Here is a 22,506-nt window from a genome sequence, read left to right as displayed (position 1 = left end):
TTCTTACTGTGCTTACCCCAGTCCAATGCTGGTATCTCCACATCATCCAATATTTTAAGCCTGTCTGTCACTCTAGCTTCTCAGCCTGGAAACGAGAAACTTTGTTCGAAGCATGGAGGATGGGCTGCACCCAATCAGAATTTTATATGTTTCATTGAGATGGTGTATGGCTTAGAGGGGACCTTGCCACAGGATTCCGAGCTTCTGACCTGCTCTGATAGACACAGTATTTATATGTCTGATCTAGTTCAGTTTCTCATCAATGGTTACCCCACCAAGATGTTGAAAGTGAGGACTTTAGAAATGGTAATGCATTGGATGACAAGAGGCGATGGTTAGACCCTCTCTTGTTGGAGATGGTCATTGCCTGGCACTTGTTTGGTGCCAATGTTATTTGCCACTTGTCTGCCCACGCCTGGATATTGTCCAGGTCTTGCTGCATTTGGATGCTTCAGCATCTTTTTCATTTTAAGTAAAGTTTATTTATTAGTGTCACAAGTAAGCTTACATTAACACTGCAATGAAGTTACTGTGAAAATCCCCTCGTCGCCACACTCTGGTGCCTGTTCGGGTACACTGAGGGAGAATTTAGCCTGGTCAACTCACCTAGCCAGCACGTCTTTCGGACTGCGGGAGGAAACCAGAGCACCCAGAGGAAACCCACACAGACGTCGAGAGAATGTGCAAACTCCACACGGACAGTGACCCAAGCCGGGAATCGAACCCGGGTCCCTGTTGCTGTGAGGCAGCAGTGCTAACCACTGTGCTATCGTGTGAGGAGTTGCGAATGGCGGTAGTCAGGTTGGCAGATGGCGAGTCAGGTTGTGGGTGTTGGTAGTCAGATCGGGGGGTGGGGGGGTGGTAGCTGGGTTGAGGGACAGTTGGCTTGGGGGCGAGAGTTGTGTTGGAGTGTAAGTTGTTTAGCTAGGATGCGTGGTTGGGAGTGTGGAGGAACATGAGGGGCTGATGGGTTGGGTTCCACTGTCAATCACTGATCTACACTATAAATTAAACAGGCGGGATGAGACTGGAGTAAGTATCTCGGGAAGTATTACACATTTAACATGAGTCTCCAACCCTGAGCTCAGGGTTGGAGATATTCTTGTCATGATGTTTCAGTACGAGTCCATCAGAGATTGTAATTTCCTGGGGGAGGCGATGGCTGATGGTATTATCGCGAGACTATTAATCCAGAAACTCAGCTCATGTTCTGGGGACCCGGGTTCGAATCCCGCCATGGCAGATGGTGGAATTTGAATTCAATAAAAAATATCTGGAATTAAGAATCTACTGATGACCATGAAACCATTGTCGATTGTCGGAAAAACTCATCTGGTTCACTAATGTCCTTTAGGGAAGGAAATCTGCCATCCTTACCTGGCCTGGCCTACATGTGACTCCAGAGCCACAGCAATGTGGTTGACTCTCAACTGCCCTCCAAGGGCAACTAGGGATGGGCAATAAATGCTGGCCCAGCCAGCGATGTCCATGCCCCATGAATGAATGGGTGGCACGGTGGCACAGTGGTTAACACTGCTGCCTCACAGCACGAGGGACCTGGGTTCGATTCCCGGCTTGGGTTACTGATGGAGATTATGGAGGGAGGGAGGGTGGGAGGGAAACTGATGGAGATTATGAAACTGATGGAGATTAGGGAGGGAAGGAAGGAGGGACAAAACCATTGGCGGGATCGGAAAGCAAGGATGGGAATTCTAAAATTGAGGCATTCAGGAACCGGGACTTAAAGTGGATCACACGGTGGCACAGTGGTTAGCACTGTTGCCTCACAGGGCTAGGGACCCAGGTTCGATTCCCGGCTTGGGTCACTCCCTGTGCGGAGTTTACACATTCTCCCTGTGTCTGCGTGGGTTGCGTCTGAGTGCTCCGGTTTCCTCCCACAGTCCAAAGATGTGCATGTCAGGTGCACTGGCCATGCTAAATTCTCCCTCAGCTTACCCGAACAGGGTAAAAAACACATCTGGGATTCCAATGGGCCCTAAAGCAAAACAGCGCCAATTTCCCAACATTCACCAATGTTGGCATCGAAAGATCTGGTCCAATATTTCCAGGGGTCCCTAGATTTGTATTTAGGTGTATAAAGGAAACCAGAAGCATGTCAATATCTACAGGAAGCTCCCAGGAATAGGTCATCTACAAGGGATCCCCGCAAGGTGTTTTAATATTTACGGGTGATCCTCAGAAGTGCGGCGCTATTTGCTTGTGGACCCCAGGAGCATTGAAATATTTACAGAGAGTCCCTCGGAATATGTCAATGCTGCTAATAAAGCGGGACATAAATCTTGCCTGAGGTGTTTGACTGCTCCGAGCACACACATCAATCCTTAGCTGTTAAAATGCTTTGTCGTTTATAGCGCTTCGCCATCCTTATTGTTTTTGAATGTTATTTTCATTTCTTTCCGATGCCGCTTGCTCGTTTTGTTTTCCCCAATGACGGGCAAGTGCTTTAGCCCATCCTGGCTGCTGGGGAATGCGAGATCCGGGCAGGACGTGATGATCTCAGCTCCTTAGGTCAGGAACAGGAAAGCGCTGTGTCGGGAAATTGAGTGCCTCAGTGTAAGGGAGTTGGGTCTAAACATCCCGACATCACCGAGCAGGCTGAAAACGACAGGCTCCATGAAATTCATTTTACTGTGCGGTAAGTGAGCAAAGTTTCCATGGAAAAAGCTTCTGGCAACTGTCTTTGATGAGCATTGTTGTTATTTAGGCTCGCAAAAAGTGAGGAAATGTAAATGTAAGAGCTCGGTTCCTTTATTTAGCACACAATCCCATGCTGACTAAATGTTACAGTAAGAAGTCTCACAACACCAGGTTCAAGTCCAACAGGTTTATTTGGTAGCACGAGCTTTCAGAGCGCTGCCCCTTCATCAGGTGAGTCACGGTTAAATGTTATGATGTGGAGTTGCCGGCGTTGGACTGGGGTGGGCACAGTAAGAAGTCTCATAACACCAGGTTAAAGTCCAACAGGTTTATTTGGAATCACGAACTTTCAGAGCACTGCTCCTTTCAGAGTCACTCCGGGCACTCACCTGATGAAGGAGCAGCACTCTGAAAGCTTGTGATACCAATTAAACCTGTTGGACTAAATGTTAGATACCTATGTATTTTTTGATCGCTCCACCACTGGCAGAGGCACCCTATAGAGTGTGGAATTCCAACAGTAAACTTCTCCATCTCTCACTTAACCTCTATCTCCTCCTTTAAGACATTCCTTAAAATCCACCTCTTCAACCAAGCTGTTGGTCTCCTGTTCTGATATATTGCCCCTTAGTGTCCCAAGATGTGTAGGTTAAGGGGATTAGCGGGGTAAATACTTGGGTTACGGAGGACAGGTCTGAGTGGGATTGCCCCTTAGTGTCAGGGGGATTACATGGGGGTTACGGGGATAGGGCCTGGGTGGGTTTGTGGTCGGTGCAGACTCGATGGGCCGAATGGCCTCCTTCTGCACTGTAGGGATTCTATGATTCTTTGATACCTCCTTATGTCAAACTTTGTTCGTGAAAACTCATAGAATCATGGAATCCCTGTGGTGCAGAAGGAGGCCATTCAGTCCATCGAGTCTGAACCAACAACAATCTCATTCAGGCCCTATCCCCATAACCTCACACATTTACCCCACTAATCCCTCTAACTAAGCATCCTGGACACTAACGGGCAATTTAGCATGGCCAATGCACCTAACCCACACATCTTTGGAGTGTGGGAGGAAACCGGAGCACCCAGAGGAAACCCACGCAGACATGAGGAGAACCTGCAAACTCCACACAGACAGTGACCCGAGGCCGGAATCGAACCCGGGTCCCTGGCACCATGAGGAGGTAATGCTAACCACACTCCAAAGGTGTGCGGGTTAGGTTGATTGGCCATTTCAAATTGACCCTAGTGTCAGGGGGATTAGCAGGGTAAATATGTGGGGTTATGGGGATAGAGCCTGGGTGGGATTGTGGTCAGTGCAGACTCGATTGGCCGAATGGTCTACTTCTGCACAATAGGGATTCTATGATTCTATGACTGCCGCCAGCCACCAAACTCCTGAAAACCGCCCACGTTAAATGTGCTATTTGAACACAAGTGGTTGTTTTAATCATCGCTGGTCTGTCTTAAAACATTGTCAAGGTTTGGTTGAATGCTGGGTGTCTTCCCTTGCTCTGCATTAACAGGTGGAAAATGTCACTGGAACTGTCTGAAGGGCAGTAATTTCATGTAGCTGTGGATTTTGCTGAGGGTTTGATCCATCAGTTAATGACACGATGCAAAGTAAAGCTCGTGTAATATTCTGTTAATGTGTCAACCTCGAAAGCAAGCGCGCGGATGACAGACCTCCACTGACCGCTAAGTGTGTGTGGCATGGTAAACAGTGCGAAGATTTTCTACTTTTGCTGTTTAAATTGCTCGGATTGTTAGAACACAGGTGGGATGGGAGTTAAAGTTAGATTAAATAAAAGTTTACTAGATTTAAAATGATGAGGAGTTTAGATGAAGTAAATAAAGAGGATTTCTTTCCACTGGCAGATATGGTGGTCACAGTAAGAGTTTTAACAACACCAGGTTAAAGTCCAAGAATCATAGAAACCCTACAGTACAGAAAGAGGCCATTCGGCCCATCGAGTCTGCACCGACCACAATCCCACCCAGGCCCTACCCCTACATCCCTACATATTTTACCCACTAATCCCTCTAACCTACGCATCTCAGGACACTAAGGGCAATTTTTTAGCATGGCCAATCAACCTAACCCGCATATCTTTGGACTGTGGGAGGAAACCGGAGCACCCGGAGGAAACCCACGCAGACACAAGGAGAACGTGCAAACTCCACACAGACAGTGACCCAAGCCAGGAATCAAACCCAGGTCCCTGGAGCTGTGAAGCAGCAGTGCTAACCACTGTGCTACCGTGCCGCCCAACAGGTTTATTTGGTAGCAAATACCATTAGCTTTCGGAGCGCTGCTCCTTCGTCAGATGGAGTGGAAATGTGATATGGTGGTGAACAGAGAACAAAGCAACTTAGATTTAAGGTAATTGGCAAAGACCCATAGGGGGGACATGATGACAATTGTTCCAATCAGAATACAGCTGGCAGCAGGTTCAACAATAACTTTCAAAATTGGATTGGATGGGGAATTGACAAAGGAAAAATAAAGATGGCACGGTGGCACAGTGGTTAGCACTGCTGCCTCGCAGCACCCATACCCCAGGTTCAATTCCAACCTCAATTCCAAGGATGTGTGGGTTAGGCGAATTGACCATGCTAAATTGCCCCTTGGTGTCGGGGGAACCAGCGAGGGTAGATGCATGGGGTTGTGGGGATAGGGCTAGGGTGGGATTGCGGTTGGTGTAGACTCGATGGGCCGAATGGCCTCCTTCCGCACTGTAGGGATTCTATGACTCTGGTGACTGTCTGTGTGGAGTTTGCAGGATCTCCCCGTGTCTGTGTGGGTTTCCTCCGGGTGCTCTGGTTTCTTCCCACAGTCCAAAGATGTGTGGGTTAGGTGGATTGACCATGCTAAATTGCCCCTTAGTGTCGGGGGATTAGTAGGATAAATATGTGGAGTTACAGATTGGGCCTAGTTGTGATTGTAGTTGCAGGCTCGATGGGTCGAATGGCCTGCTTCTGCACTGTAGAGATTCTACGATTCTATGAACTATAGAGAACAAACATTTGTTAGCTCTTTCAAAGAGTCAGTACCGGCACAATGGCCCTCTTCTAAGTAGTATGATTCTCAGTAAAGCCACAGAGCAATTCTGGAAGCATGGTTTTACTGTTTTGCTGGAAAACAGAATAGCAGGAAATCCTCCCATCATGTTTACAATGTCACCAGTGATTAAAGGAAAGCTCTCCTCCATGGTGAGGCCTGCTTCAACAAGAATAACAATGCACCATAGAATCCCTACAGTGCAGAGAAGGCCATCTGGCCCATCGAGTCTGCACCAACTCTTCGAAAGAGTATCCCACCCAAGACCTCCCCTCTGCTCTATCCCTGAAACGCTGCGCATTTCTCAAGGCTAATTCACCTGGTTTACATATCTTTGCTTTTAAGTTCTATCACTTGTGTTAACACTGCAATTAACTTACTGTGAAAATCCCTTAGCCGCCACACTCCGGCGCCTGTTCGGGTACGCTGAGACAGAATTTAGCATGGCCAAACCACCTAACCAGCACGTCTTTCAGACTGTGGGAGGAAACTGGAGCACCCGGAGGAAACCCACACAGACACGGGGAGAATGTGCAGACTCCACACAGACAGTGACCCAAGCCGGAATTGAACCCGGGTCCCTGGCGCCATGAGGGAGCAGTGCTAACCACGGGGCCACAGTGCACAGATGCAGTGTTACAGTCATAGCTAGAGTGTAGACAAAGATCAACTTAACATAAGGTAGGTCCATTCAAAAGTCTGATGGCAGCGGGGAAGAAGCTGTTCTTGAGTTGGTTAGTAAATGATCCGGGTCCCTGGCGCTGTGAGGCAGCAGTGCTCACCAGAGTGCTGCCATGGAGCTTCCTCGAGTTAAAATCTAGTGATCAGGTAATAAAACAGATTTATCAGTTACATTACCGAAAAATATGCAGTCAAGACACTTCCAGAAGCAATTCAGTGTGCGAATCAGTTTGAATATTTTGAGCATGATCAATGATGTGAAGTTAATGTGTGGGTTTGCTGCACTCAGACCATCAGCACTGAACTGAGGGAGGGCTGCACTGCCAGAACTGCCACCATTCCAATGAAATGGCCAATATTTATTCATTTTGGTAGGACAAATTTAAATGTGGATTACAGGGTCAAAGGTAGGGTTCTGAAGAATGTGGAGGAACAGAGAGATCTTGGGGTTCATATCCACAGATCTCTGAAGGTTGCCACACAAGTGGATAGAGCCGTGAAGAAGGCCTATAGTGTGTTGGCGTTCATTAACAGGGGGTTTGAGTTTAAGAGCCGTGGGGTTATGCTGCAACTGTACAGGACCTTGGTGAGACCACATTTGGAATATTGTGTGCAGTTCTGGTCACCTCACTACAAGAAAGATGTGGAGACACTGGAAAGAGTGCAAAGGAGATTTACCAGGATGCTGCCTGGTTTGGAGGGTAGGTCTTATGAGGAAAGGTTGAGGGAACTTGGGCTTTTCTCTTTGGAGCGGAGGAGGTTGAGAGGAGACTTGATAGAGGTTTATAAGATGATGAGGGGGATAGATAGAGTGAACGTTCAAAGACTATTTCCTCAGGTGAATGGAGCGGTAACTAGGGGGCATAACTATAGGGTTCATGGTGGGAGATATAGGAAGGATGTCCGAGGTAGGTTTTTTACTCAGAGAGTGGTTGGGGCGTGGAATGGACTGCCTGCAGGAATAGTGGAGTCAGAAACTTTAGGAACATTTAAGAAGCTATTGGATAGGCACATGGAGTACTTCGGGATGATCGGGAGGAAATAGCTTGATCTGGGTTTCAGACAAAGCTTGGCACAACATCATGGGCCGAAGGGCCTGTTCTGTGCTGTACTGTTCTATGTTCTATGTTCGATTTATCCTTCAACCAATATCACTAAAAAAGACAATGGTGCAAAGCTGTGTCTAGCTGGCTGTAAACGAGGCCATTGCTGTCCTGAGGATAATTAGTCTCACAACACCAGGTTAAAGTCCAGCAGGTTTATTTGGTAGCACGAGCTTTCGGAGTGCTGCTCCTTCAGCAGGTGAATGCCATCAGGCAAAACCAAAAAACGTTATTTGATCGTTTATCATATTGCTGTTTGTGGGGGCTTGCTGTTCATAGATTGTTTCTGACATTGCAACAGCAACTGCACTTCAATGAAACAATGCATCGGATGGGAAAGACTATGGGGTAAGATAAGGTGCGACACTCTATTGGCTCTTATCTCATTAGTCTGTGATGTGGACCTTGGGAAATTTGGGCTGATATTTGGGCGGCATGGCGGCACAGTGGTTAGCACTGCTGCCTCACAGCACCAGGGACCCAGGTTCGATTCCCTGATTGGGTCACTGTCTGGGTGCAATCTGCACATTCTCCCTGTCTCTGCATGGATTTCCTCCAGGGGATCCGGTTTCCTCCCACTGTCCGAAAGATGTGCTGGTTAGGTGCATTGGCCATGGTAAATTCTCCCTCAGTGTACCCGAACAGGGTTTTCACAGCAACCTCATTGCAGTGTTAGTGTAAGCCAACTTGTGACACTAATAAATAAACTTTAAACTTTTAAACTAATCCAAGGGTATGGGCTCCAGTCACATCATTGTGCAATAAATAACCCCCTTCCTACCATTTCGTTAGGCTTATCACACAACTTGGAACTGCATGGATGATGGATGATGCATTAACAACCATTCTGCCACTGCTCAGTACTGTGCACTGCTGAATGTAAAGTTAGTAAGAAGTCTCACAACACCAGGTTAAAGTCCAACAGATTTATTTGGTAGCAAAAGCCACTAGCTTTCGGAGCGCTGCCCCTTCGTCAGGTAAGTGGGAGTTCTGTTCACAAACAGGGCATATAAAGACACAAACTCAATTTACAAAATAATGGCTGGAATTCGAGTCTTTACAGGTAATCAAGTCTTAAAGGTACAGACAATGTGAGTGAAGAGAGCGTTAAGCACAGGTTAAAAAGATTTGTATTGTCTCCAGACAGGACAGTTAGTGAGATTTTGCAAGCCCAGGCAAGTCGTGGGGGTTACAGGTAGTGTGACATGAACCCGAGATCCCGGTTCAGGCTGTTCTCATGTGTGCGGAACTTGGCTATCAGTCTCTGTTCAGCGACTCTGCGTTGTTGTGTGTCGTGAAGGCTGCCTTGGAGAACGCTTACCCGAAGATCAGAGGCCGAATGCCCGTGACCGCTGAAGTGTTCCCCAACAGGTAGCGAACACTCTTGCCTGGTGATTGTCGAGCGGTGTTCATTCATCCGTTGTCGTAGCGTCTGCATGGCCTCCCCAATATACCATGCCTTGGGACATCCTTTCCTGCAGCGTATCAGCTAGACAACGTTGGCTATCAACCGATGCTACACACTAGATACATCGATGACATTTTCTTCCTTTGGACTCATGGTGAACAATCACTGAAACAACTATATGATGACATCAACAAGTTCCATCCCACCGTCAGACTCACCATGGACTACTCTCCGGAATCGGTTGCATTCTTGGGCACACGCATCTCAATTAAGGACGGTCACCTCAGCACCTCACTGTACCGCAAGCCCACGGATAACCTCACGATGCTCCACTTCTCCAGCTTCCACCCGACATACGTTAAAGAAGCCATCCCCTACGGACAAACCCTCCGTATACACAGGATCTGCTCGGATGAGGAGGAGCGCAACAGACACCTCCAGACGCTGAAAGATTCCCTCCTAAGAACAGGATATGGCGCTCGACTCATCGATCGACAGTTCTGACGTGCCACAGCGAAAAACCACACCAACATGCTCAGAAGACAAACACGGTACACGATGGACAGAGTACCCTTCGTCATCCAGTACTTCCCCGGAGCGGAGAAGCTATGACATCTTTTCCAGAGCCTTCAACATGTCATTGATGAAGATGAACATCTCGCAAGGCCATCCCCACACCCCCACTTCTTGCCTTCAAGCAACCGCACAACCTCAAATAGACAATTGTCCATAGCAAACTACCCAGCCTTCAGGAGAACAGTGACCACGACACCACACAACCCTGTCACAGCATCCTCTGCAAGACGTGCTGGATCATCGACACAGATGCCATCATCTCACGTGAGAACACCATCCACCAGGTACACGGTACATACTCTTGCAACTCAGCCAACGTTGTCTACCTGATACGCTGCAGGAAAAGATGTCCCGAGGCATGGTACATTGGCGAGATCATGCAGACGCTACGACAACGGATGAATGAACACCGCTCGACAATCACCAGGCAAAAGTGTTCTCTTCGTGTTGGGGAACACTTCAGCGGTCATGGGCATTCGACCTCTGATCTTCGGGTAAGCATTCTCCAAGGCGGCCTTCACAACACACGACAACGCAGAGTCGCTGAGCAGAAACTGATAGCCAAGTTCGGCACACATGAGGACGGCCTCAACCGGGATCTTGGGTTCATGTCACACTATCTGTAACCCCCACGACTTGCCTGGGCTTGCAAAATCTCACTAACTGTCCTGTCTAGAGACAATACACATCTCTTTAACCTGTGCATAACGCTCTCTCCACTCACATTGTCTGTACCTTTCAGACTTGATTACCTGTAAAGACTCGCATTGCAACCATTATTTTGTAAATTGAGTTTGTGTTTTTATATGCCCTGCTTGTGAATAGAGCTCCCACTCACCTGATGAAGGAGCAGCGCTCCGAAAGCTACTGGTGTTTGCTACCAAATAAACCTGTTGGACTTTAACCTGGTGTTGTTAGACTCCTTACAATGTAGTGTCTCTGCAGGTAGAGGTGCATAATCGTGGGTGCCAACATTTGTCGTGGCATTAAAATCATAGAATCCCTGCAGTGCAGAAGGAGGCCATTCAGCCCATCAAGCCTGCACCAACTCTCTGACAGAGCATCCCACTGAGGCTCTTTCCCATAATCCCCAAGTATTTACCCCGCCAATCCCCTAACCTACACATCTTGGGCACTGAGCAGCAATTTGGCATGGCCAATCAACATAACCTGCACATCTTTCAGACTGTTGGAGGAAACCGGAGCACCCGGAGGAAACCCACACAGACACGGGGAGAACGTGCAAACTCCACACTGACAGTGACCCAAGGCCGGAATCGGACCTGGGTCCCTGACACTGTGAGGCAGCAGTGCTAACCACTGTGCCACCATGCCACCCTGACATAAGGTTCATCTGCCCTCTCTGGTGGATATAAAAGATTCCATGACACTGTTGCAGAGAACAGGAGAATTCTCCCCACTGCCCTGACCAATATTTATTCCTCAGTCAACAGTACATATTATCTGATCAGCATTGCAGCTTGTGAGATATTACTATGTGCAAATTGACTCTGCAGCAATTCCTGTATTCAAACAGTCACAATGTTTCAAAACTATTTGTAATTAATTATTTGTAAAAAGCATTGTGGCAGCCTGGGGACGAGAATGGCGCTACAAAAACTCCTTTCTTTCTTACGTATCTCGATTACATATCCATAATATATGTACACACTGGGGCTATACTCATTGGAATTCAGAAGAATGAGGGGAGACCTTATAGAAACATATAAGATTATGAAGGGAAAAGATAAGATAGAAGCAGGGAAGTTGTTTCCACTGGCGGGTGAAACTAGAACTAGGGGGCATAGCCTCAAAATAAGGGGGAGCAGATTTAGGACTGAGTTGAGGAGGAACTTCTTCACACAAAGGGTTGTGGATCTGTGGAATTCTCTGCCCAGTGAAGCAGTTGAGGCTTCCTCATTGAATGTTTTTAAGGCAAGGATAGATACATTTTTGAACAGTAAAGGAAATAAGGGTTATGGTGAGCGGGCAGGTAAGTGGAGCTGAGTCCCCAAAAAGATCAGCCATGATCTTATTGAATGGCGGAGCAGGCTTGAGGGGCCAGATGGCCTACTCCTGCTCCTAGTTCTTATGTTCTTATAATAACAAGGGAAATTCTTTGGAATAAACTGGAGATCTTGGTGGTTGGATTGAAATCTGTAAGTTTCAGAAAGAAATTCATGACAATCATCCAGCCAAAGTGTTCCATATCCCAAAAGGGTTTAAATCCTAAAGGAGTTGGGCTAAAAAAAGTGAGGCATCTCATAGAATCCCTGCAGTACAGAAGGAGGCCATTCAGCCCATTGATTCCACACCAACTCTCCGAAAGAGCATTTTATCCAGGCCTTATTCCCATAACCCTACACATTTACCCTGCTAATATCCCTAACCTATACATCTTGAGACATTAAGGGGCAATTTAGCATGGCCAATCCACCTAACCAGCACGTCTTTCGGGCTATGGGAGGAAACTGGAGCATCCAGAAGAAACCCATGCAGACAGAAGAACATGCAAACTCCGCACAGACAGTCACCCATGGCTGGAATCGAACCCGGGTCCCTGGCGCTGTGATGCAGCAGCGCTAATCACTGTGCCACCATGCCACCTACAAAAGTTGAAAACAGAAACTTTCCTCTGAAAGATTAACAGAATTTTGGAATGGATTAGCAGGAAGGACATTGAAACAGACTGTTTTCAACAAACAATTCCGAATATTTCTGGAAAGCAAAGGGAGTAAAGGATGTCATGATCAAGAGGGCTTGATCTACGGAGAAGGTGTTGGCTACTTTGGAACCTCTTCCTGTTTTTCTGAAACATTTCTGTTCCTGTACACTGGGTGTTTGCCATCATTTCAAAGCACATCTGTCTTCCTCATTGCCGGAGTTTTATTTCTCTCAGTGGTTTTAATTCACTCTCCTAAATTAATATCCCAACCACTGGGCTGGGCGGGGGCCCCTGGATTCACTCCAATTCACCGCTAGGAATTATGATAATGATTGGAAAAAAGAAAACGGGATGAAAACAAGATTGAATGCTGAGGACTGGGCACGTTCTGCAATAGTCTCAATTCAGGTGGCTCACTTGGAGAAGGGAAATTTAGCATGGCCAATCCACTTAACCAACACATCTTTCAGACTGTGGGAGGAAACCAGAGCTAAGTTGAGTTAAGTTGCATCACTTGACCAGTGCTGAATAGAGTCCTTGGGACACACCAACTGACTTCAGTGTTCTTGCACTGGAAAAAAAATAGATTGTACATTTCTATATCACTATTCAGGGTGACTGGACATTTCAAAGTGCTTTACAGTGAGTCAGTTACTTTTGAAGTAATCCACGCACACAGAAAGCTCCGGCAAGCTTTCTTCAATGTTCCTCCCAACAAGAAGAAATTCTCCCAAAAATAAAGTGTCCAATTTGCATGAAAACTGGAGTAATTCATGCTTTTTTTTCAGAGAAGAATCCCCGACACACTGTGCACTGCAGAGTGCACCAGTGTGATGCATCCCAGAGTTCAGAGGCAGTAGTCTATTTCCAGACAGGAAGCTGGCAGCACAGCGCTGAGTGAGCCACTGCGCGTGCGCCGTTCTGTCAGCACCGAGATCGGTGCAAACGCAGTGGCTCCTGTCTGCCAGCCTCCCGCTTGCTGGCCAGATCCGTGACCTCCGCAACCCCAGCCCTCTCACCGCTCCCACCCACGGCTCAATCAGCTGGCCCCTCGAACATTCTCACCCACCCTCCCGGGTAGCCCCGGTCTCCAACGTCCCAACCCCCCGCCTATCACACCCCCCTGAAACTTACCTTCCCGCACCCCCCCCCCCTCCCCCCACCCCCCCCGGCATCTCTGGCACTCCCAGCAGGCTGAGCCTCCACCCCCACCTCACCCCGATGGACATTCCCGATCACTGGCCTCCCTTCATCCCCCAATCATCCGATCTGCAGCGTGAGAGTGGGACCCCCACCCCCCCACACCCACCCCCACTCACCAGGCCTCGCCCCCTAGTCCCCGATAGGCCCTGCCCCTTTGGGAGAGCCCCAGGCCCGGTGGACAGTGCCAAGGTCCCCCCTGGGCATTGGTACTCCGCCCCGGGACAGAGTCAGGGGGCACAGGCTGGCACTGCTAAGGTGCCAATGCCCAGGGTGCACTCCCCCACCCTCTGGGGTGTCCCAATTCACTCCAGCGGGGTCGGGTCACCTGTTCCATGAAAGTGGGGAGCTACTGTAAACCCACCTGGAGTGAAAGACTCCTGGTTGGGGGGGGTGGGGGAGGCGAGCAGGCCCGGATTAGCCATGGTGAATGTGCAGGGTCACGGAGATAGGGCGGGGGGAGGGGGGCCTGGGCAGACCCGGAGATTTTAGTCGCGGGCCCGCTAATTATATTTAAAATATATGTTAAGGCCTATTTAAATAATTTATGCACCGCCCCGCGGATTTCCAGCATGGAGCTAACACCGCCAGAAATCCAGCGCTGGGAGAGGGGGGACAGACGGCTGGGAGCGAGTCCTGGAGGCTGTGTTGCCTGCACAGTGCCACGGTTCGGGACATCTGCTCTGAGCTGAAGAGGAGTTAAAGTAAAGTTTTTTAAGTTTATTTATCAGTCACAAGTAAGGCTTACATTAACACTGCAATGAAGTTACTGTGAAATTCCCCGAGTTGCCATAGTCCGGCACCTGTTCAGGCCAATGCACCCTAACCAGCGTGTCTTTCAGGCTGTGGGAGGAAACCGGAGCACACGGAGGAAACCCACGCAGACACGGGGAGAATGTGCAAACTCCACACAGACAGTGACCCAAACCATGAATCGAACATGGGGCAGTCCCAAGGAGGCAGGGCCTATAGGGGGCTAGGGGCGGGGCCTGGTGTGTGAGGGTGGGTGTGTGTGGGGGCGGGTGTGTGTGGGGGCAGGGGGGGTGGGCGGTCCCTGGTGCTGTGAGGCAGCAGTGCTAACCACTGTGCCACCTACAGTGTGTTGGGGATGTGGCCCTGTTCCACATAGGTATCAATGCCATGAGTAGGACTAGGAAGAAGGTTCTGTGTGTGTGTGTGTGTGTGTGAGGGGGTAAATTAATAAAGCAGAACCCCATACGTAATAACCTCTGGATATTTACCTGAGCCATGAGCAAATTGGCATCGGGTGAATAAGATTAGAGAGTTAAACGTGTGGCTCAGAAATTGGTGTGGGTGGAATGGGTTTCGATTCCTGGGGCACTGGCATCAGTATTTTACTCAGAGGGTGGTGACGGTCTGGAATGCGCTGCCTGGGAGGGTGGTGGAGGCCTCACATCCTTTAAAAAGTACCTGGATGAGCACTTGGCACATCATAACATTCAAGGCTATGGGCCAAGTGCTGGCAAGTGGGATTTGGTGGGCAGGTCAATGTTGGTGCAGACTCAATGGGCCGAAGGGGCCTCTTCTGCACTGTAGTATTCTGCGATTCTGTGACAGTGAGATCTGCACCATTGGAACGGTCTTCATCTCAATCGTGCTGGGGCTAGTATTCTAGCGAGACGCACAACTGGGGCTTTGAAATAAATAGTGGGGGTGAGAGAAGATGCGATAAACTAAAGTGAGAGAGAGAGAGAGCGCAGTAAGAGAAATGGTTATCAGAATGTGACAGGAAGGGACAAAGTGTACCACATCAGAGTCCGCCTGTAGATAAGGCTAGGGATTGTTAAAATAATAAGACAGAATTTAGAGGCACTCAGACTGAATTCACACCGCATTTGCAACAATGTCGATGAATTGACGGCACAAATTGAAGAAAATAGGCATGACCTCATCGCCATTGCCAAGATGTGACTCCAGGCTGATTAAGGCTGGGAACTCAAAGTTCAAAGTATTTGGCATTCAGGAAGGGTAGGCAGAAAGGAAAAGGAGTTGGTGTTACACTGTTAGCAAAGGATGAGATCAGCGCTTCAGTGAGACGGGATCCTGGATCAGAAGGTCAGGATATAGAACCAAAACACAAACACAGAAAATGCTGGAAAATCTCAGCAGGTCTGATAGCATCTGTGGAGAGAGAGAATAAATAGAGCCAACGTTTCGAGTCTGGATGACCCTTCGTCAGAGCTAGGTCATCTAGACTCAAAATTTTACCGCCTCACCTGCCCGAGGGTCATAAGTTCCCGCCCAAGGCCAATGGAGAATGCCGTTCTGTGAGCCACGTGTGCCCCGATTCCAGGGCAGGCGTAGCGGTAAAATTCTGGTCATTGGCTCCACTCTCTCTCCACAGGTGTTATGATTGTGGAGATGCCGGCGTTGGACGGCGGTTTAGAGATGCTCTCCAGTTTGAGCCGACGGTTTGCGGTGTCGGTGGCAGCCATGATGTGGAGGTGCCGGCGTTAGATTGGTGTTGTGAGACTTCTTACCTGTGTCAGACCTGCTGAGATTTTCCACCATTTTCTTTGATTGTTTCCGCGGTATTTAACTTTTATCTTAAGGGTGTGATCGCACTGGAAGAGGTGTAGAGGAGACTCACCGGGATGCTGCCTGGGATGGAACATTTATGTTATAAAGAGAGATTGGATAGGCTTGGGTTGTTTTCTCTGGAGCAGAGAAGACTGAGGGGCGACCTGATCGAGGTGTTCAAGATTATGAGGGGCATGGACAGGGTGGATAGGGAGCAGCTGTTCCCCTTAGTTGAAGGGTTGGTTACGAGGGGACACAAGTTAAAAGTGAGGGGTGGGAGGTTTAGGGAGGACTTGAGGAAAAACTTTTTACCCAGAAGTGACGGTCTGGAATGCACTCCCTGGGAGGGTGGTGGAGGCGGGATGCCTCACATCCTTTAAAAAGTACCTGGATGTGTACTTGGCACACCATAACATTCAAGGCTATGAGCCAAGTGCTGGCAAGTGGGATTAGATGGGCAGGCCAGGGTCTTTCATGCGTCAGTGCAGACTCGATGGACCAACCTTTTGCACCGTAGTATTTTGTGAATCTGTGATCTCAAGGTGTAGAACCAGTTTGAGTGGAGCTAAGAAACAGCAAGGAGCAGCAAACTTTGGCGCAAGTTGTTTATCGGGCCACAAATAGTGGTGAGAAGCACAGTATAAATCAAGGTATCAGAGGTGCGTGTAAAAAAGGTAACAATGGAAGCAGATTTAGGACTGAGTTGAGGAGGAACTTCTTCACCCAAAGGGTTGTGGATCTGTGGAATTCCCTGCCCACTGGAGCAGTCGAGGCTACCTCATTGAATGTTTTTAAGGCAAGGGTAGATACATTTTTGAACAGTAAAGGAATTAAGAGTTAGGTGAGCGGGCGGGTAAGTGGAGCTGAGTCCACAAAAAGATCAGCCATGATCTTATTGAATGGCGGAGCAGACTCAAGGGGCCAGATGGCCTACTCCTGCTCCAAGTTCTTATGTTCTTATTAATCATCAGGAACCTCAATCTACAAGTAGACTGAGTAAACTTAGTTCACACCAATGCTAAGGAGGATGAATTGCTGGAGTGTCTATGTGATGGTTACCTAGAACAATCTGTTGAGGAGCCAGATAGAGAATGGGTTATTTTAGATCTAGTATTGTGCAATGAGAAAAGGCTAATTAATAATCCTGTTTTAAAGGAGTCTTTGGGGAAGGTCGTTTTAACAAGATGGAATTTAACATTGGCCACGATCTAGCAGTACTGTTAGCCGCGGCCTCAAATCCTGCAATGCCGCCCCCCCCCCCCCCGCCCCGTCCCCCGCCCCCTCGTCCGAGAAAGTACATGAACCTGATCACATCACCACCAGGAGCGGGAAAGAACTCAAACTTAAATCTCGCTAGCACTGATGGGGCACTGCCAAGGGGTCACTGCCAATGGGGCACTGCCAAGGGGACACTGCCAATGGGGCACTGCCAGGGGGCACTGTCAAGTGGGCACTGCTGGGACACTTCTTTGGGGCACTGCCAGAGACACTGCCAGGGACACTGTCAGTTTTGGTCTCCTTAAGGAAGGATATACTAGCCATAGAGAGAGTGCAATGGAGATTCACCAGATTGATCGCAAAAGCGCGGTGGATTCTAATTTGATACAACATTCAACAAGGAATTTGATATACTCTTGAACAAGAAAATAAATCACAGAGAAGCAGACAGAATTGATTCATTCTTTCAAAGTGTCAGCACAAGCAGAATGGGCAGAATGGCCTCCTAATGATCTGTATGAGCAGTAAACAGAATTCTAGTGGAGCCTCAAGTGAGAGCTTAGAAATGTCAATTTTCCTATGTCGATAATGCTGCTAGAATCCATTGAGACTTTATCATTGAACCATAGAATCGCTAAAGTGGCCATCCCGCCCATCGAGTGTGCACTGACTCTGCAAAAGAACATCCCAACCAGGCCCTTTCCTGTGCCTTATCCCCGGAACCCACACGCATTTAGCATGGCCGATCCACCTAACCCGCAGATCTTTGGACTGTGGGAAGAAACTGGAGCACCCGGAGGAAACCCATGCAGACATGGGGAGAAAGGTGGGGGGGAGTTTTTCCATCCCATCCACTACGGGAATCATAGTGGACTCCGGGGGAGGTGGGGTGGGAGGGTGGGGGGGGGGGGGGGGGCGGGTTGATGGGGGTTGTGGGAGGTGGACAATGCAAAGATCTGTTGACCTCAGGCGGAATTTTCCCGTTTTGGGGCGAGCGCAGCCGGAAAATCCCACCCAGACAGTGACCCAAGGCCGGAATTGAACCCAGGTCCCTAGCACTGTGAGGCAGAAATGCTAACCACTGTGCCATTGAGTTTGACCCTATGGTCCTGTGTTTGGAAATGTTCATAGAATCCCTACAGTGCAGAAGGAGGCCATTTGACCCATTGAGCCTGCACCAACAACATCCCACCCTGGCCCTATCCCGCAACCACATATCTACCCTGCTAATCCCCCCAATACTATGGGGCAATTTAGCATGGCCAATTAACCTAACCCGCGCATCTTTGAACTGTGGGAGGAAACCGGAGCACCCGGAGGAAACCCACGCAGACATGGGGAGACCATGCAAACTCCACATAGATAGTGACTCAAGGCCAGAATTGAACCCGGGTCCCTGGCGCTGTGACACCTTGCCGCCTTTGTTATTCATTATTGTCTTGAGGATTGGATGGTTAGTTGGTTAGATGGATAAATGGATGGACTCATAAATCGTCCGGAAGTAGGGACTGAATGAAATAAATAAGAACATAAGAACTAGGAGCAGGAGTAGGCCATCTGGCCCCTCGAGCCTGCTCCGCCATTCAATAAGATCATGGCTGATCTTTTTGTGGACTCAGCTCCACTTACCCGCCCGCTCACCATAACCCTTAATTCCTTTACAGTTCAAGAATCTATCTATCCTTGCCTTAAAAACATTCAATGAGGTAGTCTCAATTGCTTTTTTGTGTCTTTTGTCCAATAATTTTGTTCACCTTTTCAATTCCAGTGTGGCTGTCCAGTCTGCTGGATCTCTGCTCCCTCTCGCTAAGTTCTGGCACGAACAGTAACAAAAACTGCAACAGCAAAGAGTGCAACGCGAACGCTACCTGCACAGTGATAGGCGGACAACGCGGATGCTACTGCAACGCTGGCTTCACAGGCGATGGAGTGCGTCACTGCGAAGGTAGGAAAACACTCCCTAAGAAAAGACAATTTTACACTGCTTCAACTGCCCATGAATAGCAGGCTGACGGTGAGATGGAACGTAATGGGCTCATTTACTCAGTCCTGTGCAGTCCAAGTGGTTTTTGCAATGTGAAGAAAATTTATTTATTAGTGTCACAAGTAAGCCCATGTTAACACTGCAATGAAGTTACTGTGAAAACCCCCTAATCGCCACACTCCAGCGCCTGTTTGGATACACTGAGGGAGAATTTAGTATGGTCAACACACCTAACCAGCACATGGGGCGGCACGGTAGCACAGTGGTTAGCACTGCTGCTTCACAGCTCCAGGGACCTGGGTTCGATTCCCGGCTTGGGTCACTGTCTGTGTGGAGTTTGCACATTCTCCTCGTGTCTGCGTGGGTTTCCTCCGGGTGCTCCGGTTTCCTCCCACAGTCCAAAGATGTGCGGGTTAGGTTGATTGGCCATGCTAAAATTGCCCCTTAGTGTCCTGGGATGCGTAGGTTAGAGGGATTAGTGGGTAAAATATGTAGGGATATGGGGGTAGGGCCTGGGTGGGATTGTGGTCGGTGCAGACTCGATGGGCCGAATGGTCTCTTTCTGTACTGTAGGGTTTCTATGATTCTATGATCCTTTGGAAACCCACGCAGACACGGCAGAACGTGAAGACTCCACACAGACAGTGATCCAAGGTCGGAATCGAACTGAGATCCTTGGTGCTGGAAGGCAGCAATGCTAACCACTGTGCCACCATGCAGCCCGACAGTGCAGTGATACTTGCATTCTGCTGGACTTCACTGATTCTGCTTCACAGTGATATGAATCTTGACAGTCTAAGGGGGCGTTTAACTTCATAAGCTCCCTAAATTGTGTCAGCACCCATCAAAAAAATCAGGGAGAGGGAACTGGGGAAGTGCCCGATATGGCTTCTCAGCTTCACTCTGTTCTGTCTCTCTGAGTAATGCTCTGGGGTCCCGGGTTCAAATCCCACCAGTGCAGATGGTGAAATTTCAATAAAAATCTGTTATTAAAAGTGTAATCATGACCATGAAACCATTGTCGATTGTTGTAAAAATCCATTTGGTTTATTAATGTCCTTCAGGGAAGGAAATCTGCCGTCCTTACCTGGTCTGGCCTACGTGTGACTCCAGATCCATAGCAATGTGGTGAACCCTTTGACTGCCCCTTCAAAGGCAATTAGAGATGGGCAATAATTGCTGCCCCAGCCAGCGATGCCCACATCCCGTGACCAAATCTTTAAAAAGATTAGAAGAATGAGTGATGATCTTACTGAAACAAATAAGCTCCTCGGGGGTGGTGACAGGACGGATACTGAGAGGATGTTGCCTGTCACGGGGCAATCAAAGAACAAATTAGGATTTAGCTGAGGAGAATTTCTTTCTCTCAGAGGATTCCTAGTCTGTGGAATTCTCTTCGCCAGCGAGCAGTGGAGGTTGTGTTATTGAATCTATTCAAGGCTGAGTTCGACAGATTTTTTTATCGACAAGGGAATCAGGGGTTGTGGGGGACAGACAGGAAAATGGAGTTGAGGCCACTATCAGAACAGCCATGATCTTATCGAATGGCAGAGCAGGTTCGAGGGGCCAAATGGCCTACCCCTGCTGCTCGTTCTTGTGTTCCTGTACTCTTTCTTCTTTGGCCAAGCCTTTATGTCAGCTTTCCTCGAGTCTCTTTTTTTTCCCCAGTGTCTTCTTTATTCTGCAAAATGCTCCCGGGAGGCACCCTGAGAGGTTTTACTGCCTGCTACCACTACTGCTCTCGCCCCCAATCTTGCCCCCCGAAAACCGGAGTGGTACGCCACCCCTTCCCCCCGTTGACTTTGATTGAATCAGATATCATAGGGGCTTTAAAGCTTGCCCACTTTACAGCGTCCAACAAGATGGATGCCTGCACCTCAGCCCACTGTGTTTGTTCTCGTCTCCATCCTGCTCAATGATTATTGAAGCCCTGCGACTCCGACTGAAAGCAGGAACAATGGCTGTTACCAGTATTGAAAAGATCTGAGTATCAGGAAGGGCTGATCTGGCGAGGGCTCGGAATCCACAGGAAGTCTGCTGTTTTCACATTAAAGCACATTCGAAATGTTCTTCGCAACGAAGTAGCTCTGGCAGCATTTGTGGCAATTTCTACTTAAAAGAAAATTGTTCTTGGAATGTGGGCATCACTGGCTAGGACAGCATTTATTGCCCATCCCTAATTGCCCTTAAGAAGGTAATGGTGAGCTACTTTCTTGAACCGCTGCAGTTCACCTGGTGTAGGTACACACACACAGCGCTGTGGTCAGCACGGTGGCACAGTGGTTAGCACTGCTGCCTCACAGCGACAGGGACCCGGGTTCAATTCCCGGCTCGGGTCACAGTCTGTGTGGAGTTTGCACGTTCCCCCCGTGTCTGCGTGGGTTTCCTCCGGGTGCTCCGGTTTCCTCCCATGGCCTGAAGGACGTGCTGGTTAGGTGCACTGGCCATGCTAAATTCTCCCTCAGTGTAACCCGAACAGGCGCCGGAGTGTGGTGACTAGGGGATTTTCGCAGTAACTTCATTGCAGTGTTAATGTAAGCCCACTTGTGACACTAACAAATAAACTTTAAAAATTCCCAACACCTGACCTGCTCTTGTAGTCACAGGATTTATATGGATGGTCCAGTTCAGTTTCTGGCCATTGGTACTCCCCAGGATGTTGATAGCGGGGATTCAGTGATTGTAATGGCATTGAATGTTGGAAGTGGTCTTAGGCCTGGCAACTGTGCCAGTTGGTCCTGAGTCCTTAGTGGTGAGCCATGTGACTCCCAGTATGTGTGCTACATCCCTGCCCACAGCCCATTCCCCCATCCCACTCCTGTAAATGGTTAGTTGATTATGTTGTTAAAGGTACACAAATGATGAGCATTGATTGATTAAGGACTGGAGTCAAACAGAAAGCGAGTCAAATGGGACTTTGGGGTAACAGTTAGGAGGCAGAGATTTGTAAGGTTGTGAATTAACCTGTTATCAAAGATCTCTAAGAATCATAGAATCCCTACAGTGCAGAAGGAAGCTATTCAGCCCATCGAGTCTGCACAGACTATAGTCCTATCCAGGTCCTATTGCTTTTACCCCATGTATTTAACCTGCTAGTCTCCCTGACACTAAGGGGCAATTTAGCTTGGCCAATCCACCTAACCTGAACATCTTTGGACTGTGGGAGGAAACTGGAGCACCGGGCAGAAACCGACACAGACACGGAGAGAACATACAAACTCTACACAGTCATCGAAGGCCGGAATTGAACCCGGGTCCCTGGCGCTGTGAGGCAGCCATGCTAACCACTGTGCCACTGTACCAACCCTCGGCTGTGAATGAACCTATCAAGGATCCGTGTCTTGTTTTGGACTTAAACATTTGGACTGGTTTTTTGGGGCAGCACGGTGGCACGGTAGTTAGCACTGCTTCCTCATA

At 48.6% G+C, this 22,506-nt stretch overlaps 1 protein-coding gene across 1 annotated transcript in view; it reads left to right on the top strand.

Annotated features, from left to right (window-relative positions):
- The first annotated feature begins 2,555 nt into the window (after positions 1 to 2,555).
- Positions 2,556 to 22,506, top strand: part of adgrl4 (adhesion G protein-coupled receptor L4) — a 151,931-nt gene continuing 131,980 nt past the window's right edge. The window contains exons 1-2 of the mRNA XM_078218972.1: positions 2,556 to 2,656; positions 18,874 to 19,050. Of these exons, the coding sequence (XP_078075098.1) occupies positions 2,635 to 2,656; positions 18,874 to 19,050 (199 nt within the window). The 5' untranslated portion in view covers positions 2,556 to 2,634. The remainder of the gene's footprint in view (positions 2,657 to 18,873; positions 19,051 to 22,506) is intronic.

The sequence above is a fragment of the Mustelus asterias genome, chromosome 8, assembly GCF_964213995.1.
Source record: "Mustelus asterias chromosome 8, sMusAst1.hap1.1, whole genome shotgun sequence".
Classification (NCBI taxonomy): domain Eukaryota; kingdom Metazoa; phylum Chordata; class Chondrichthyes; order Carcharhiniformes; family Triakidae; genus Mustelus; species Mustelus asterias.
This window is presented reverse-complemented; position numbering and strand designations above follow the sequence as displayed.